Consider the following 16,777-nt stretch of genomic DNA (forward strand, 5'->3'; position numbering starts at 1 on the left):
GGCGTGTTATTTCGTAATCCTCTCATAAGGCGCATCAAAGACGATAAGATAGGAATAACTTTTAGATTAAGTTTATGAGGAAATGAATAATTAAATAACGTTACAACAACAAATAGCTAAGTTGATAGCTAAAGTATTTAAATTATCTAGAAGTAATATAACGACCATGCACCATAGAAGGCCACGTTCCTTTGAAGGCCAACTATTAAAAAGTCGTGGTTATCGTCATGGTAAGACTTAGATCCATCAAACTTAAGGCACAGAATAGATAATAGTACAAGTACTTAAGGCCACAAACGTGGCGGCGAGTCGATCGCGCCGCAATTGTGGCGGTGAGATCTCACTGTTTGTAGACTTTGGTTGTCGAGGCTACAATTGTAATTTCCGCACCCTGAAAAACTTTAGTTTTTAGTTACAGGACCTATATCTATCTCACATTTTATTACAGGACATTATCGTATAATGCATTGTGTATAGTACTAATAAACGAAAATCTACTTATGCCTCGATTTAAGTTAAAATATTGGTAATGTTCCTAGGAAGGCTGGTGGTTTCTTATAAGGCGCCAACAAAGATTTGATAGTTGGCCTTGCTAGGGAACATCAACATTAAAGGGAACATCAAAGAATCATTTACATATTATAAACAGTTATTTTTTAGTTATAAAGCGTACCGTAACAATTAAAGTAATGTTGCTTTCTATAACATCTTTACTTATTAGGATTATTAAACTTATACACGCATATTGAACATTTTGGCCTTAGAAAGAACGGGCCTATAAGAAGGCAATTTTAGATTAAAAAATCTTTTGATTGCATTATAAAACGCATTAGTTATAAGGTGTCAATGTGATACTCATTACTACTATTTTTAAAGAATTTCCATTAATATATCTTAGTTATAAGATGATGTTCAAGCAATGTTCATTATAGTTTTTAGGGTTCCGTAGCCAAATGGCAAAAACCGAACCCTTATAGATTCGTTATTCGTCGAACCGCATTAAGATTTTGATACAAAAATGGAAAAAATATTAAAAATTTTAGGGGTCCCCATAGGTACCGCTTTAAGATTTTGATACAAAATTGGAAAAATTATTGAAAATTTTAGGGGTCCCCATAGATACAACTGAAACAAAAAAAATTTTTTTCATCTAACCTATGCGTGTGGGGTATCTATGAATAGGTCTTCAAAAATCATATTGAGGTTTTTAATATCATTTTTTTCTAGTCTGAATAGTTTGCGAGAGAGACTCTTCCAAAGTGGTAAAATGTGTGTAACCTTGTAACTTCTAAAGTGATAATTCTAAAAAAAATATATTCTGTACATTACTATAAAAACTACCAACGAAAATTGGTTTGAACGAGGTCTAGCAAGTAGTTTTTTTTATACGTCATAAATGGTAAACCTTAATTTAACTTTCATTAAATCAACTGAAATATAAATATAAATCGAAAATCTTTTGATTTCATAGAAATAAACCTTTATTTTTTTTATTATTGTACGGGAACCGCACAATAAACCAATTTAGCTATATTTAGCTATATCTAAGTAAAGTATTTAGCCCATTTTATTAAAATAGATTGAATAATTGAGGCCAAAATCATAAAAGTTTATTGTGCGGGAACCGTACATTTTCCGGGACATAAAGTATCAGTTGTCCTTACCCGAGACTCAAAGTATCTCCATATCGATTTTGATGAATTTTGATCGATCGAAAGGGATACTTTTTGTCCCGGAAAATGTACGGTTCCCGCACAATTAAATTTTATGATTTTGGCCTAAATTATTCAATCTATTTTAATAAAATGGGCTAAATACTTTACTTAGATATGGCTAAAAAATATTTACGTGGACAGCTAGCCATTAATAAAAAAACATCATGTTTATACTTAAATTATTTATAAGTACAAAAGTTATCTTTATTATTGTAATATTAAAGGCCTGTTTCAACACTTCCTGATAAGTGAAGAAAAGGCTATCCACCAATTAACCTGACAGTTCAAGTATGGAGAATCTGTCAAAAAGTTGTGAATAGTATATTCGGCACTTTATCAGAAAGCGGTGAAACAGGCCCTAAGTAATATAAAATATATTTATCGAGGAACGAACTTAACAGTGCCCCCGCCCTTCGGCGATAGCATGACGCTGTAGGGATCCGTAGGCACCTCGTAGGGTTCGCCGGGCTCGATCCTGAACTTCTCTACTATCTTGGCCAGCGCCGCTCGTACTTGCATCATACCGTACCTCTTACCTAGAAAAACGAGTCTATTTATAAAACATTATTCAAAGAAAATTATTCAAAAGCATACAGTCAAATGCAATAAACTTTATTGGGTCCTAGAGCTATAAACAATATTCATACACACATTCTTTCGAAAAACATTGTCTGCTGTAGCGTTTGGAAACACGCGAGCTGAATCCCACAGCATCGCACGTCTGAACGCACCCTTTAAATACATTGGCGCAGATAGTCGAGTAAAATAAATGAAGATCTTAGAAGAAGAAAAACGGATTTTATATTAATAACAATCTTAATACCAGCCCTTATGATGTGGTTTTTAAAATACAAGTAAGATTCAGATCTTCAACAATATATAATAATATATACTGTCGTATTATATGTTTATGTCTTCAACGAAGGAAACAAAGAAATGCAGCCTGTTTTTTCAAACTCTATTATTATTAACTGCTCCTTCGTCTTTTTTCACTCTAAAAAGACAAATACCAAATACTTACCCCCTTACTAATAAACGCTGTTTAAGCTTTGAATAGTTATACAGTGTTTTGTCTTCTTCAATCCAATTAAAAATGTCACTCATGTGACAGGACTAAAACACTGTATAACTATTCAAAGCTTATACAACGTTTATTAGTAAGGGGGTTAATGTTCAATGAATTAGCTATACGCACCTATACAAAACCGTGGTCCCTCTCCGAAGGGCAGGAAGGTGTAGTTCAGGTTGTCACCATCGGCTACATTCCGGAACCGCTCCGGATTCCACCTCTTCGGTTCCGGGTATATGTTCTCGTTGTAGTGTATGGCTAGGAGGTTCAAGAAGACTGGAGTACCGGCCTCTATCGTTAGATCGTCGTTCAGCGTGAATGTTCTATCGCATTTCCGGTCCAGGTATGACACTGGAGGGTATTTCCGCAACGTCTCTGTAATATAAAAGCATATTTTGAGTTAAGTTTTCTGAGTGCGTGAAATTTTGGTAAAGAGTCTTTATCGGTGGACAATTCTGGTACAGTGAACATTTTTTTTAAATAATGTTCCAACTATATCTCACTTTACACATTCTACATAGGGAATGCAAATCTCGCGAGATTGGGGCTCAAACGAGATCCCGCGAGTTTATGAATAAAGAAATACTGCGAGATCTCGCCAATTTCGAGATCTCGCGAGATTAGCAGTTTGGTGGGTTCTTTTTTGCAAATAATCACAATATTTAAATGAATTAGAAAAAAAATATAAATATTATAAGTATTATAAGATAAACATTTATTTTCACGAATTTTTTCCATAGACTTTTATGCATCAAAGTAACATTCTTTTGGAGTCTCTTTCTATATTTTTTCATTAATAAAGGGGTATGAAGATTTTGGTCGACCTACTGTCCGCTAATTTGTTTTTTTCGCGTTCAAGAATATTCAATTAATATTTTTTTCAAAAATGGATAGCTAACATCATATATTAAGTCTATGGCTAACATCAATACAAACAAAAATAGTCTTAGACAAAACCGTGTAAAGTGTCACATTTCGAAGATTTGAGCTGCCAAAGTTGCAATATCTTAAATTGGTAAAACTTTGGCAGCTCATAATCATCATGAAACTCGACTTTTTTTCGTCCGAGATCAATCTCGCTAAAATAGGCCGAGATCTCGCGAGAACGAGCAATCCCTAATTCTACATTCACACTACCATGCATTTAACATTAATTTTGCCAATCCTATATTATTATACCGTACCCATAATTACCGGTGAATTTTGACCATGAACGCCTATGTAATAAAAATAAATACCGGCCACAAATTATCCGACCTGCTACCCGCTGGATTAACTTTCTATCGCATTACCCCAATATATTATGTCATCCATGATAATATATCGGAAAATAATAAATTTCTGTCCGTTCTATGGTTTACGCGGGATGAATAACATTTTGTTTCACTGCAATTTACAATCTACGGACATTTTTCGCTACATAAAAATATGTAAGTATTTCGTACGGTTAGGTAGCTTCAAAATTACTTATTTCTAGTTTTTTACCCAGTCTACATATTTGTAAATTCTAATATTATTATGTCTGTAATTAGTGCGTTAAGTAATCTCTGCCAATCCTACACTTACATCAAAAGACAAAATATACTTACCTCAAACTCAAATTATTTTATTCAGAAAAATTTTTGCAAATATTCTCTGAAAGTCTACGTGATGCCTACCACCGCCGGTTCGGGAACTAACCCGGCGAGAACGGCGTAAGAACCGGCGTAAGAAACTCGCAACCATATTATTATTACATTCAGATAAGGACGCTATCACATTTTTTTACAAATATCGACGATTTTCAGGTACCATTTTAAAGAATTAGAAGTCACACTGCAAGGATATTGTGGTTTCAAATGAAAGATAATATTCATCTCCACGTCTATACCATAAAAATTTACAGCCGCATACAAAATTTTCACATAAATACGTTTTAACCATCACAATAATCGCAAAATATTTAAAAAAATGGGGTTTGTTTAGGTACCATTATAGCTAAATACACTGAACTAAGGAAAATAAATATACAAAAAAATTGTTGCTTATTTAGTCCCCTATACGAATAGCTAAATATTTTATATAAAAATAAATAACATTTCCATTTATAAGAAAAATAAGAAACGCTCTCAAATTTCTTCATACATTTTCGAGCGAGCGAGCGTCGTAAACGCCACTGTACAAGGCGCGCTGATATTAAACGTTATTTTAATGTCATTAAAGTCGATATTCGTACTGACCTGCTAATTTTTAACATAATTTTTGTGATAGCGTCCTTAAACCAACTTTCAGAAGAAAATATTGTAAATTATCTTAGCGTAATTAGCTCTTACCATATATACAAGCTGACAGGTACTTCATTTCCATGAGTTCCTGATACTGCAGTACGTCACCTCCAGTCTTCGCGAGAGTCTGCCTTATTTCCTCATACAGGGTTTCCTGGGGAAATTGTCTTGTGATAAAACTTAAATAAGGACAGTGCAAGGCCTTAGCAATTAGTCGTGTGAATGTTAGAACGAGGCCATAATCTGTAGCGTTTCGGTGTGTTGTCGCAGCGGTAACATAACTTTTTGCATACGTGAGTTTTTTGATATTATGCCTGCCATGCTTTGAAGAGTGTATGGCGCTTATTAGCGCTGTCTGCACTGTCTTGAATTATTATCATCATGCGATAACACACTGCAGATATATACGCTTCATTATAATGCGTTTTTCCGTTCCGACGACGCTACGCACCTGAGAAATGTGGCTCCACTCTAAAATGTGAGGCTTTTATTAACCGAGCATTTCTAATATAAGGTAAACGTTGAAGATAAAGATGATGCTTATGAAACTAAAGCTGAAATAATACTTCATGAAATGAATATTACAATTATGAATTTTTATCCTCCTGCCATATTTTTGAATATCAAATACTTTTTGAATAACATAAAATATAGGTACATAGAATGAATATCACTGGTGAGACATGTTCAATACTCGAAGACCTGATAATATGTATATTAGTTGATAAAAAAATAATATCAATTGATCACTGAGTAGAGTAGCTTAAAGTTAAAATATAATTATTTACCCAAAGCATGGACTGCGCGCGCGGGAGGGGTATAGCTTGACCGCTGTAAAGTCGATCCTCGTAGTATACTCGTAGCATACTAAATGTATGCTACGAGTATGCTGCAAGGGTCGACTTTACAGCGGTCAAGCTTTGCGCGCGACGCGAGCGCAGGCCGCCGCGCCCGCCGCATATTAATTTACTAAAGTGTCCATGATTCATTTATTAGGGAAATTTGGTCAAAACTTAAGTACCTAATTTTATTACATAATTATAATGAGAATCGAGTACCGAGTACTCTCCTTAAGTATTGATCATGTCTCACAGTCATGCTGTATATTTTCATGTTTTAATTCATTGTTGAAACACACAAAAAAATAATAATAAGTTCAGTTTTATTTTAACGCATAATACAATTATTGTAAACTATGAACTTTGAAGTCTTTTGTGACTTATTATGGTACAAAATACTTTGATTATAAGAATTTTTATTAGGAACAACTTGAGTCGTGAGCTTATTATTTAAATATTCTCTCGTCCACACTAATTAATAAAACTAGCAGTTGGTATTAGCACAGAATAGATAATAGTACAAGTATTAGGTATACTCACTTTAAGTGATTGGTATAGAAGCGTTACCTGTTCCTCCGGATGATGAGCCAACTCGTGCATCAGGTAGGACAGAGTGGTGGAGGAAGTCTCCACTGAACCCAGGATGAACACAGCTGCTTGGGCCAGCATCAGCTTGTCCGCCATTTCTGGATCTATATAGTAGTAAAACTATGTGATAATTACTTTAGGGTGTATATCCACTGTATAGAGTTCGCTGTGGAAATAGCAGCGCTAAAAGAGTAACTTTTTTCACCTATGTATGGAAAAATTAATGACGCGCGGGCGCTTGCCCATGCTCCATACTAACCACAAAAAAAATGTTCTTTCAGCGCTGCTACTTTCACAGTGAACTATAAGGGACTTACATACACACCCTAAAGTATTATCACTTAGTTTTGTTACATATTTTTATAATTTACTTGATGTGACAGCCGAAAATGAAGTTTTCCTATATTGTATAATATAAGTTTGAGCGTACTCAGAAATGCACTTAAAACAGAAGACTATTACATTGTAAATGCAAAATAAACTCGAAACTTGTTTGCTATTGACAAGTCTCCCATTTGGAATTTATTGTGGCCCAAGTCCCAACGTAATATCATTTCAACAATGTAAACCTAAAATATGACCAAAACTAAATCACATAATATTAGATTGGCCCGGCCTTAAACCAATTTTGCAGTAAAATTAAACATTATTAATTTTGTAGGTAGCTTTATTAATGCTAACTATGTTATGTTATTGTAAAGATAATTTGTAGAGGCATTCGTAATCCATAAAGTTAATATAAGGTATATTAACTTTATGGTGTAATCTAACATTTTACTTTGCAATACCTGCACTACGTACATAACACTATATTATGATATAATGCGGTAGGTAGGTACATAATATTACTTATATATAATTGTGTGAAAAAATGCAATAATAACACTGGTAACAATAATTAAATATAAATTATAAAGGAATCCTTGTAGTTTCCATTCGGAACCCATAAAAGTCATATTCGTGATACACTAGAGATAAATTCAAATTACTTACTACAAAAAGTTTCTCGAAAGAGACAGAGAATAATAATAATAAGTAATATCTATGGACGCTTCCTACCACGACGTCCAGTGCCAGTCTGGCCCCGTGCCACAATAGACATAACTACTGTCTACTCTGCCCGTGCTAAGCAGTGTTACCACCTCTCAAAAATATTTATCCCTAAATTGGTGTCAAAAACCCCTAAAATCGCCTTATTTTTTCTGTTTTCCCCCTAAAATCTGTATATATATAAAAATGGATTTTCAATTATGTTAGTAACGCTAAAACTCGAAAACGGCTGAATGGATTGGGCTAATTTTAGTTAAATATTTCATCTTCATCTGAAGATTCAGATGTTTTGAAGTCGTACATCTTATTATTGAATAAATTCAACATTTTATTTGTTGGATTAAATGTTGCACAAGTGACATCATTACGATTTAATGTAAATCGGACCATCAGTATTGCCGCCAGTAACCTCAGAGTGGTCATAGAATTACGTAATAGATGTCGCAAGAAGTCGCTAGGTCAAGAAATAATTAATATTAATATCAACAATTTAAAAATATTAAAAAGTATAAAAATCCCTGAAAATACCCCTAAAAATTTTAGACCCCTAAAAAAATCCCATCTCACTTATTTAACCCCTAAATCTGGGGGGAAAACCCCTAAGTTGGGAACACTGGTGCTAAGTACGGTCTACCTGAAGAACTTGTGTTAGCGCGCGTTCAGACGTGCGCGTTTTCTGCTCGCGCGGATTCATCATTCATAGCAATTTCACATGTGATGAATCCGCGCGAGCAAAAACCGTGCACGCAGAGCACGTCTGAACGTGCGCTTACAGATACCAGACATTTATATTTCAGACTAGATGACGCCCGCAACTCCGCTGCGCTAAAATTAGTTTATCGTGCGGGAACCGTACATTTTTCAGGATGAGAAGTATATATTGTCCTTTCTCGGGACCCAAAGTATCTCCGTCAAAAGCAACATTGGTTCAGCGGTTAGAGCGTGAAAAGGTAACATTTATATTATTAGCAACTATGGATTTTAATAATGATACACAATACACATAATATTTAATACACATTTATACACCCAGGAACATAGAAAACCTTTTGTTCCGTCGGCAGGATTTGACCCCACCACGCGCTCAACCACTGAGCCACAGAGGTCGTCAAAGAAAAATAATTTGCTATCAATGTAGGAGGTTGTTAGCCCTCAAAGTACCATACCTGAATGGTCATGGACGGGCAACTTAAGGTTCTCCTTCAGCTGCAGCAGGTGGTTGACCAGATCTTTGTCGTTGGGGTTCCGCACATCCTTCCGCTCGTCTACCACCGACCAGAACATCTTCTTGATGAAGTCAGTCGCGGCTTCAGAGAAGAATTTCAGTCTGTAAGCATAATTTAACCAAAAAGATCTCTATTCAGAAACCGGCCTACACCTTTAATATTTTACTGCTTTTCACGTTTTTTTTAATGAAATAAGGGGTTAAACGAGCAAACGGGTCACCTGATGGAAAGCAACTTCCGTCGCCCGTGGACACTTGCAGCATCAGAAGAGCTGCAGGTGCGTTGCCGGCCTTTGAAGAGGGAATAGGGTAATAGGAGAGGATAGGGAAGGGAAGGGAAGGGAATAGAGTAGGGGATTGAGCCACCGGTAAACTCACTCACTCGGCGAAACACAGCGTAAGCGCTGTTTCACGCCGGTTTTCTGTGAGAACGTGGTATTTCTCCGGTCGAGCCGACCCATTCGTGCTGAAGCATGGCTATCCCACGTTAGCGTAGCTGGAACTTTGCGGCTTTTTGGTTGAAGCCATAATAATTATATTTATTGGTAACTATTAGTATTCTCTAGCAGTCTAGCACTTCGGTTGGGCTAACTTCGAAATATTAATCAATCAACAAACTTGTTGATTGCATAAACTCTCGTCAAAATAACCTCAGAACCCAGTTACTATTAGACCAGGGGTTCCCAAACTTATTTTCTCTACTGCCCACTTTGAGAACAAATTATGTTTAGTGCCCTCATTGTTTCAATTTATAAAATGCATCCAGATGAAATAAATCACCCCCTAACCCTCTACACAAAACTACTGGCTTATTACTGATTATAAGCTTCGTCTGGCAACTGCTCCCTAATTCTGTTTCCGATACAATTTCCTGTCCAATTTAACCTTTTATTCCCATTCTTACAGAAAAAAATCTTGCAATAAGTATCGCCGTATACTCATACTAATAAACGCTGTATAAGCTTTGAATAGTTATACAGTGTTTTGTCTTCTTCAATCCAATTAAAAATGTCACTTGTGTGACAGGAACAAAACACTGTATATCTATTCAAAGCTAATACAACGTTTATTAGTAAGGGGGATAGTCATCATCTTTATTAAAATTTAGATTAGCTTCATCATTATACTGACTTTAATCGATAAGGGTTGTAAATGCTACTTATGTAGTATGTACTTATGTATACTTTAAAGACTTGACTGTCCGTGTAAAAATAATATCTGCGGGAACAGTACCTTTTTCCGCAATAAAAACATTGCATGTCCTTCCACGGACTCTATTCGAAATATGTATAAAAATATATCAAAATCGGCATAATATTTGTTTTAGACCCTACTCGATGCAAACTCATAAAAAATATTTATGATTAGTTTAGATATTATATAGAATAAAAAAACCATAAAGTATCCTCAATTCCTTACCTCAAGAAAGCAGCTAGCGCGGGCATGAGGAAGACAAGCGTGAACTCCAGCCCCCTCCAGAAGGTGAAGTGGACCATGTTGCTGGTGATGAACCACAGCGGGGACGGCTGGTCGTTGAGGATGCTCACTCTAATACCGAACACGGTGTACGCGACGGTGTCTGATGTATACATCGAGAACAGTTCCTGGGAGTTTAGGTTGAGTTAAAATCCTAAAATTAAGGTTCTGAATTGCCAAATTTCAATTGCGTGAGACAGTGTAAATCTGTCAAATCCACCCCTGTTCTGAGGTCAAATCTATACAAAAGACATACAGTATAATAACTACGCGTCACGTTGCGGTCTGAATTGACCCTTTACTCAAGTAAATACTAACAAGTAACAAAACTAAGTATAAGAACTTTAGGGTGTGTATGGGTTGGTCTTGATAAGTATTTTTATGGATTCCGTAGAAAGGAATTTATTAACATACTTACATGAAACATAATTCTTCTGATTTTTTAAAGTTAGTACCGCGCAAATCTCAATCAAGTCAGATGGCGCCCGCAACTCCATTGCGCCAAAATCGATTATCGCGCGGGAACCGTACATTTTCTGGGATAAAAGCATCATATATCCATTCCCGGTATTCACAGTAACTCCATACCAAATTTTATCAAAATCGGTTCAGCGGTTGATCGGACAGACAGACCGACCGACTTTCGAATTTATAATCTTGTATATAAAATTCTCGTGTCACAATGTTAGGCCGCGTACTCCTCCGAAAGGGCTTTACTGATTTTAACCAAATTTTATATGCATATTCGATTGTATGTACGATGTAGCCGATTCTGAGACCTACTGTCTCAGAATCGGCTACTGGGTACTTATTATAATGATAAGTGCATTTGTTGAATAAATAATAGTAAATTATTACAACTCGAGATTGACGGCGACCATTGTTTGTGCGACGGGATAGCGATGGACGTTGCTATGGTAACATACTTATTTAGTCACTTCAATAAAATAATATAGGCGAACAAGGTACTTTATATAATATTATTATTAATGCAAAGCAACGTTTGCCGGGACAGCTAGTATTAGAATATATTAAGTTAACAGGTAACACTATGATGAAAAGATATAGATTAATGATTGATTTATCCCTAGCGTTGCGTCGAAGCGAATGCTTGATCTATGAGTGAAAAATATTGTTATTGTCAAAACAATAATGAAAAATATTGTTCAAGCATTTCCTCATATGAGAGGAAAACACGTACCTAATATTCTCACAGCTATTTAGTAGCGTTATTTCCACAACATATTATTTATGCAGATTTTCCTGTTTGCAAGTGCTTTTTGTAGTTATTTGTGCATGCGATGGTATGTTTAATTTACCATAACGGAATAAATGTGAATGCAAAATTTATCATCGAGGAATTTTACATTTTCTGCATCGAGACAAAACCCTGAGATAAGCAGAATTCTAGCGTTCATAGTAACAAAATAAATTGTGACACATAACATTGGGCTATGATTTCCACTATGATTCCGAATTAATTACATATCGCTAACATGTATTATCAGAGAAGTTGATTCCTAGACTCTAGGTACGCATATGGCGGAAGTAATTTGGTCGCGTTAAGTCAAACCCTTCCGACCTATCACAGCTAAACATTGAATTGACATATTAGCCGACCACCTGACGTTACGTCTGTCAACTGCCCAGGGAATCAATTTCCTCGACGACGTAGATCATTTGCAATCATAAAGAAATAATAATTTATGTCCGCTCTGTATAGAGTTTATTATCGCTTGTATTGGTTTATCATGCCAAGGTGGAGAGGTCGCACTTGTTACTCTATGATCTATCCTAACATAAATTTGACGTGGGAGAGCCATGCTTTGGCACGAATCGGCCGGCTCGACCGGTAAATTACCACGGGCTCACATAAAACCGGCGTGAAACAGCGCTTGCGCTGTGTTTCGCCGAGTGAGTGAGTTTACCGGAGGCCCAATCCCCTACCCTATTCCCTCTTAAAAGGCCGGCAACGCACCTGCAGCTCTTCTGATGCTGCGAGTGTCCATGGGCGACGGAAGTTGCTTTCCATCAGGTGACCCGTTTGCTCGTTTGACCCCTCGTTTAATTTAAAAAAAGCAATAAATACATATTACCTAGCGTAACATAAGCGAAAGATCTCACCTTAAGGTTGACATTTTTCTTTTTCTCCACAAAATCCCTTTGGATCTTCTTGGCCAGCTCCTTGGAGTTCTGGTTCATGAGTTCCGTGACCAGCTTGAGCCGGTGGCCGGTGAACATGGGTGACAGCTCGTGACGCACGTCCCGCCATATTGGATTCTAGAACACAAATTTTAAAATCAACACAAATCGTTATAAAAGGGCCTGTTTCACCACTTCCTGATAAGTCCCGGATATGCTAACCGCAACTTACGTGACGGATACTCTATACTCAATCAGTTGTGGATAATGCTATCCGGGACTTATCAGGAAGTGGTGAAAAAGCCCAAAAATAGCCAAGAAAAGAATTTCAACAATATAGGAAACTAAACTCTTTGGTGTTGTGCCTACGTGCTGTCTAGCGGTAATTTATGCAACTCGGTTGCGCCAGAATTCGTTTATCGCGTGGGAACCGTAATTTTTTTTTGGGATAAAAAGTATCCTCTGTCTTTTCCCGTGACTTTCTTTATGCCATATTCAGCAAAATCGGTTTAGAAGTTTGGGCGTGAAGAGAAATATTTTATAATTTTAAGTATGGATAGTACCACAGAAATAAATCAAGATAGAACGGCGATGCGCGTGCATTGCTAAGGGATCGATCGTGTCAATTTTTGCTTTACTTTTAGTTAGAACAAATATCTTAACCGTGGAAAGAATTACCTCCTTTTGACCGATTCACTTTTGTACTTCTGTTTTTACAATTCGACACTGCACAATAAGGCATTTTTGCACAACCACTCTGGTGTATTCGAGTCGAGATGTGCGGGCTGAGTGGCCTCCAAACCAACTAGCAACAGACTAGTTATAGCCACGATTAAACTACCATGGTCTTAACCAGACCAGTAGCTTAGACACTTTCGAAAAAAAAAAAAAAAAAAAAGGGCTGAGTGGCTGACTGAATGAACGTTCAACGAATCTTGCACGCTTGTGCAAGATTGAAACACGCGTACTCCACCCGCTTAGCCGTTCTATCTTGATTTATTACTGTGGATAGTACTTACTTATTTTCGTGGCTCTAAAAAGTGGCAAATTTTTTGCCATATTATACCTATCCTCTTTCATAAAAAAATTGCCGAATAACCTTTAGAACAGAAATTAGAACATTTGTTTTGAACCAAACGACATTTTTTTTCTGTACTTAAAATATATTGTTTTTATATGTAAGTTTAATTGATTGTACTGTCGGTTCTTGGTGGAAATTCATGTTGAACAATAATTAAACACAATTTTTGAAAAAGTGCACGACAATTGTGTTTTATTAGTGTTCAATATAATGTTTTTGACTTTGAATACTGAATTAAGGTAAATACGATTTTAAACATCAAATGCGTGCTTAATTAATTAACTAATTACTTGTCAATCTTATATCTTTAAACGAGCAATTCTTGTATATATATATATGTAATTGGAATCTCGGAATCGGCTCCAACTATTTTCATGAAATTTAGTATATAGGGGGTTTCGGGGGCGATAAATCGATCTAGCTAGGAATTATTTTCAGAAAATGTCTTTTTATTCGTGTTTTATCGATAATCGATAAATTGAAAAATATGACTCTTCCTGACATCTATTGGCGGATAATAATACTATTTTGCGAGCAACTAATTGTTTTAACGACCAGCAGATGGCGTTATTAAGTAACACGAAGTCAATGAGTGTTTGCTATACCGAGCAAATCTCGGTCATCCAGGTACTTACATAATTAAGTACGCTATTTGATGTTTAAAGCCCTAATAATACTTTAATCAAGACATTATCGTTTGATTAACTATAATATTATAAATATAGTGCCTTAATATAAGGGTATCAATAATTATTTTGGGTACCTATCGATTTGTTATGTTCAGTACCTTATTTGTAATAATATTTTGCTAGAATATAAGATTGTAAATACCGACAAAGGAACGTTAATGGTATTCAGATTTTAGATACTTATCAACTATGATAATCACGAATTTCCAACATCGCGCCCTTTCAAATAATTTCCCCCGTTTTTTCCACATTCTCCTATTATTTATTTATTTTTATTTATTTAAAACTTTTGCACGTTTCTGTACAAAGGCGGGCTTAATGCCTCGTGGCATTATCTTCCAGCCAAACCTTAGGGTGTTGCAGAGAATGTGAGGTAGATGCATACCCTTAGAGGACAAGTGATTAAAAATACCTTAAAATTAATAATACAATTATAGATATATATTCATAATCATATATACAATTCAAAGTAAAATAAACACATTATATACAATATAATATACATATATTATATACAATATTACATATTATATAAGTAATAATTAATATAAAATAAATATATAGGTACATATTACATAATACTATATAGATAAAATAACTAATTATTATAGATTTTGTTGTCTCATTTAGTCAACGATTTAAGATAGTGTTCATGAACTTTGCGTTTGAACAATTGTTTGGTCTCGGACATCCTAATTTCTTTTGGCAGTGAATTCCAAAGGAGAATTGATTGAACATGAAAGGAAGAGTGGACGAGAGTGGAACTATGGGGAGGACATTGGAGGCGCAAATTATTGGTGGAACGGAGATTTCTGTCATGATTACTGCATAGAATTAGACTACTAGTCTTAGCGTGATAAAATATAGCCTATAGCCTTCCTCAATAAATGGGCTATCTAACACTGAAAGAATTTTTCAAATCGGACCAGTAGTTCTTGAGATTAGCGCGTTCAAGTTAGCCCTTTCAAATAATTTTCCCCGTTTTTTCCACATTTTCCTCTATTTCTTCGCTCCTATTAGTCTTAGTGTGATAAAATATAGCCTATAGCCTTCCTCGATAAATGGGCTATCTAACACTGAAAGAATCATCAAAATCCGTTGCGTAGTTTTAAAGATTAAAGGGAACAAAATGACATGGGGGAAAAAGCGACTTTGTTTTATATTATGACGTATAGATAGATGTAGATGGCAAATAATAGAGAAAAGTTTCACCCATTTAGTACAATATAATAATTAATTAAGGCTCACTATCCATACTAATATTATAATTGCGAATATGTGTATGTTTTTCTGTTCTCTGAACGCCCAAACCGCTGAACCGATTTTGCTGCTTGGAAAGGACATAGATACTCCTGGAAAAATGTACACCACGTCCTGCACGATAAACTAATTTTGGCGCAAGGGAGTTGCGGCCTGCGGGCGTCATTTAATTATACTTAATAATAAATCGGATGTTTATCCTACATACCTAGTAACAATTACTTTAGATATTGTTTGTAATTAAAATGATAACATCCTAAACGGAGATAAAATTATCTATATCGAGAATTGTGTAAATAATATGGAATATTATGACAAAAACACTTTATTGGTAAATAATTATTAGCCAATTAGAAAATAAACAAAAGATCTTAGCTACTTTCTTTATTGTTAGTTAACTATAGGCATATGTGAATTAATAAATAATAATTGTACACTTTAAAATAACATAAAAAACTAAATAACTACTTACATTGACTGTAAACAAGTTGAGTGCACCAAGAGGATCCGACTGGTTAGAATACAGATACCGATTGTTGAAATACTCGAAGTCCTTTGTAAGGACGACTCTGGCTAGCTCAGGAGTCTGCACCACCAGCGCCGGCTTCAAGCCAAGGTATATCCCAACGTAGTCCCTCGGAAATCTCTCCTTCAGATGCATGCAGTAGTCCCAGAAACTCTTGCGCATTAGGAAATTTAAATTCCCCAACGGAAAATAAGGTTGGTCGAATTCAACCCCCCGTTTCTTCCAGTATTTGTATGTTTGGTGCACATACACACCCAGAAGGATCACGGTGCACACACACAGCCATAGTAGCGTACTAAAAATGTAGTCCCACATGGCGACCGCGCGGCACTATATCGGAAACTATATGATGTATGTCCCGCGAATGTTGGGTTTATTATGTTTCCGTAATTATCATCGAGATAAGAGCCGGTGCCACAGTATTACAATATTTCTGGTGCTATGTAGCGTGACGGGCGAATTTAATAGGTTTAAATCTTTTGGTACAAAATGTTTTGTGCTAAGATAAACCTTCGTATAAGGGCAATTTCAGAAAAACGTGTACAGGGTATAAAATTTCATTTTAATTTTTATGTCAATTTTTTCTTTTTTTCTATAATTTTTTTCTTTAATGTAATAGGAAATATAGTTTATTAAACAAAAAAACAAAAAAGAACGCGGAATTTAAGGCATTTTCCTGATAATATCAAAAATGACCGTAGAAAAAGTCACCCAACGGAGGTCACGTAATGCTACCTGCTTGTTGTTTTAAATTGTTTAAAAATTAACCATCTTATTTAGCACAAATACATTTTTGGTATCAAATACTATACAAGTTTTGCAATGTGTAAACAATAACAATAATCAAAGAAAA

At 35.5% G+C, this 16,777-nt stretch overlaps 1 protein-coding gene across 1 annotated transcript; it reads right to left on the reverse strand.

Annotated features, from left to right (window-relative positions):
• Nucleotides 1–2,047: 2,047 nt before the first annotated feature.
• Nucleotides 2,048–16,279, reverse strand: LOC121730001 (cytochrome P450 6k1-like). The gene is made up of 8 exons (XM_042118795.1): nucleotides 15,871–16,279; nucleotides 12,351–12,506; nucleotides 10,170–10,354; nucleotides 8,692–8,852; nucleotides 6,455–6,579; nucleotides 5,097–5,202; nucleotides 2,911–3,159; nucleotides 2,048–2,251 (listed from the first exon to the last, which is right to left on the reverse strand). Exons 1-8 carry the CDS (start codon nucleotides 16,237–16,239, stop codon nucleotides 2,094–2,096), a joined length of 1,509 nt encoding a protein of 502 aa, XP_041974729.1. The 5' UTR covers nucleotides 16,240–16,279; the 3' UTR covers nucleotides 2,048–2,093.
• Between the last annotated feature and the right edge of the window lie 498 nt (nucleotides 16,280–16,777).

The sequence above is a fragment of the Aricia agestis genome, chromosome 8 (genome assembly GCF_905147365.1).
Source record: "Aricia agestis chromosome 8, ilAriAges1.1, whole genome shotgun sequence".
Taxonomy (NCBI): domain Eukaryota; kingdom Metazoa; phylum Arthropoda; class Insecta; order Lepidoptera; family Lycaenidae; genus Aricia; species Aricia agestis.

Excerpts from the sequence above, each read along its gene's own strand:
- LOC121730001 (XM_042118795.1), bottom strand. The coding sequence starts at position 16,239 with ATGTGGGACTACATTTTTAGTACGCTACTATGGCTGTGTGTGTGCACC. Across the intron at positions 10,355-12,350 it reads AGAAAAATGTCAACCTTAAG|GAACTGTTCTCGATGTATAC; the intron begins GTGAGATCTTTC and ends CTAAACTCCCAG. Across the intron at positions 8,853-10,169 it reads GCGCTAGCTGCTTTCTTGAG|ACTGAAATTCTTCTCTGAAG; the intron begins GTAAGGAATTGA and ends TTATGCTTACAG.